Source organism: Echinops telfairi, unplaced genomic scaffold (assembly GCF_000313985.2).
Source record: "Echinops telfairi isolate 266 unplaced genomic scaffold, ASM31398v2 ScPeMD7_1;HRSCAF=3_0, whole genome shotgun sequence".
In the NCBI taxonomy this organism is placed as follows: Eukaryota; Metazoa; Chordata; class Mammalia; order Afrosoricida; family Tenrecidae; genus Echinops; species Echinops telfairi.
Genome location: NW_022103896.1, coordinates 7,716,112 through 7,719,212, shown reverse-complemented (window position 1 = coordinate 7,719,212; position 3,101 = coordinate 7,716,112). Strand labels below are relative to the sequence as shown.

Here is a 3,101-nt window from a genome sequence, read left to right as displayed (position 1 = left end):
GAAATGACAATTCTCCCACGTGCTTTTTAAGTGAATGAGCCCATAATTGGGTTCTGGATGATGCTGAGCGCCGGGTGGGGGGGATCCCAGGTGCATGTGCCCTGAGGCCACCGCAGCCCAGTGCTCACCCGCCACCAGCTGTAGGTGTCCTCCTCCAGCAGCGAGTTGTGGGCGGTCAGCACGGGCTGCATGGTCTGGTTGAACCTCTGGGCGAACCAGCTGGAGACCTCGAGGTCCCCGATACAGCGGCTACAGGTGCAGGGCCTCTGGGGCAGCTTCAAGATCTTTCGGAAGAGCCAGTTGGTGGTCATCACGGTGGAGGTGTAGTTCAGGAAGAAGGAGGTGAGGAAGACGAGGAGGAGGAGGAAGGTGAGCAGCTTCATCTTCCTTAGGGCCGGCATCTTTGGCTTGCCAGGAGGGCAGGAAGAGAGCACTCCTGATGCAGGATGAGGTTAAAAGAGAGACCTCAGAGCCAGCAGCTCAATCAGAGGGCAGCACCCACACAGGGGAGGTCTCAGGCCCGCTGGGAGACAGGTGCTCTGCTGGTGGGCACTCGCTGTGGCCGTCACAAAGGCCACTTACAGGGCATTGGCTCCTTTTGCATAGAATTCGTCTTCCCGGGAAACGATGGTGTCTGGGTCTTCAGCAAACCCCAGAGGGGCTGGTGGTGCCCTCGATGAGGCTGGATCAGGTGCAAGGGCAGTGCCTCCCCACTCCCTAAAGAGCTGGTGGGGGATTCATCCATGCAGGGAACCTCAGCATGAGAGCCTCGAAGGATGCTTATGGGGTGCCGATGAAAGGGGTGTTGGTTTCCCACCCTCCTTCAGAAAGTTCGGCCGGTGATGCTCCTTAATTAGAGCCTCATGGTGCCCATGCCACAACCAGCAACCAGGAAGGGACTGAGAGCCATCTGTCGTCTGCACAGAAAAGAAGGAAGAAGATGGGGTGAGATTTTATTACCTGCCTGTAGCATGTTCCTCTCCTCACCCACCCCTGCACCAGGGAGAGTCCTATCACCTTTGCTCCCTGGCCGAGCAGGCATGTGGGTGGCTATGGGAGATTTTAAAGTTCCTGCTGGAACAGAGGGTTGAGGACTGGGCCGTTCACTGCAAGGTCAGTGGTTCAAGCCCACCAGCTGCTCCTTGGGAGACCGAGACGGCTGTCTGCTCTCCTAAAGACGTGAAGTCCCAGAAACCCTCAGGAGCAGCTTCAGCGACTGTCCGATACGGTGGACAGAAGTCGGACGGACGTGATGGCCAGGCGTTGGGTTGGTTTGGGAAGTCTGCTCTTGCCTACTCTGAAGGCTGGAGGCCCAAATCCACCCAGCAGCACTGAGGAAGACAGGCCTGGCCAAGTGTCCAGTTGAGACTGAAGTCCAGGTTGATGCCCGACTTCACCAGGGCGCTTCCCAGGCTGCCGTCTTCTGGGATCAGTCTGGCTGTCGCAGCCTTCTCCCACCCAGACTCGAACCGATGACTCAGCAGTTAGCAGCCCAGTGCTTTCCTGCTGCGCCCCCAGGGTTCCTCCTGCCAAGAGTCGAAAACCTCTAAATCAAGCTCACTTCCAGCAAGTCAGTTCCGACTCTAGGCGACCCTACGGCAGAGGGCAGAACCGCGACTGGGTTTCCCGTGATGGCCACTCCTTACGGAAGTAGAAAGCCTCGTCTTTCTCCCGAGGAGCGGCTGGTGGTTTCGAACTGCTGACCTTGTAGTGAGCGGCCCAGTGCTCAGGGCTCTGACCTTATAGAGCAACTCTATACTGTCCCACACGGGCACACTGTGAGCCAGAACAGACCGGAAGACAGAAGAGTCCTTCCCTGTTCTGATCTGAGCGCTTTTGTGTCAACAGGATGGTGAGGGCTGTTTTGCAGGTTGACTCGGGGCTGAGTGTCCAGCGGGTCTGGGTGCTCGTAGGGGTCGATGTGCACCGAGGAGGAGCCGGGGAAGCACAGGGTGAGCGTGACAGGCACGTGGCTTCCCCTCAGATAATGCCCGGATTCTGAGTTCCAGCAGGCCACCTCAGCACCCCATGGTGAGGAAGTGACCCAGCTCTTCACCTCCAAACGCCCCACCCTGGCACCCCAGCTCTGGTAGAGGGGCTTCAGAGTCACATCTGGTTCTCTGGTTGTGTGGTCTTGGGCAAGTTCTACTTTCTCGGCCCCAAGTAAATGAAGGTTAAAAGGCAGCCACCCAGTTTCTGGGCTCCACTGGGCAGTCAAGAAATCCAGCTACATTAGCTACAAGAGCCTCTTGAGAGTGTCAGGGGGTGAAGATGTCTCTCTGATGGTGAAGGGAGGTGCGCTGTTTTAACCCCCTCGTGGGCCGGGGACAGTGACATGCTGAATAAGGGAGACCACAGGGGAACTGCTGCCTTTGGGCGCTCGTGCTGAACATGAACTCCACCAGCACCATAGCCCCGGAAGAATAAAGGACTCTCTTTCCGGAAGTCCAGCCCAAAGGCAAGGTGGCGAGACTTTGACGAACTTCGGGTGTGAGAGCAGGAGGGGCGGGTTCCTGGAAAAGGATGCCATGTTTGCCAGAGCAGAGCGCCCAGGAGCTGGACTGACAGGGTGGTTGTAACTCTGGCTCCCAGGACACCACAGGTGTGGATGGCGGGGGCGGGGCAGTGCTCCCCACTCGAGTCCAAGCGGACACCTAATGGTGGGCAGTTTCTGAGCCCAGTTCCTTTTTCAGTATGGGAGTGGGTGTGCTTTCCTGGCAGACCTAGGGCACACAGCGCACGGTAGTCCCTCCCCACACGTCTACTTAATACTCAGACAACCCTACAGTCTAGCAGCTTCCGAATGCCACCACCCTTTCATACAGTGCCTCATGTTGTGATGGACCCCCCTCAACCATACAATTATTTTGTTGCTACGCCATCACTGTCATTTAGCTACTGTTATGAATGACCCCTGTGAAAGGGTTGTTCGATCCCCAAAGGGGTCGAGACCCACAGGTTGAGAACCACTGAGCTTTCAGCGTGTACTTTAAAGAAGCTGAGAGCCAAAGAGATAAGAGAATGTGCCCAAAATCATGGGATGAGAACGCAGCAGCAGGATCCAGAGTCAAGTCTGCAGCCCTCAGAACCCAGGCGCCATG

At 56.9% G+C, this 3,101-nt stretch overlaps 1 protein-coding gene across 1 annotated transcript in view; it reads right to left on the bottom strand.

Moving 5' to 3' along the window:
- The window catches only part of ST3GAL1 (ST3 beta-galactoside alpha-2,3-sialyltransferase 1), a 56,323-nt gene that overhangs the window by 11,624 nt on the left and 41,598 nt on the right, over positions 1 to 3,101 (bottom strand). The window contains exon 2 of the mRNA XM_004697382.2: positions 129 to 917. Coding sequence (XP_004697439.1) covers positions 129 to 401 — 273 coding nt within the window. The 5' untranslated portion in view covers positions 402 to 917. The remainder of the gene's footprint in view (positions 1 to 128; positions 918 to 3,101) is intronic.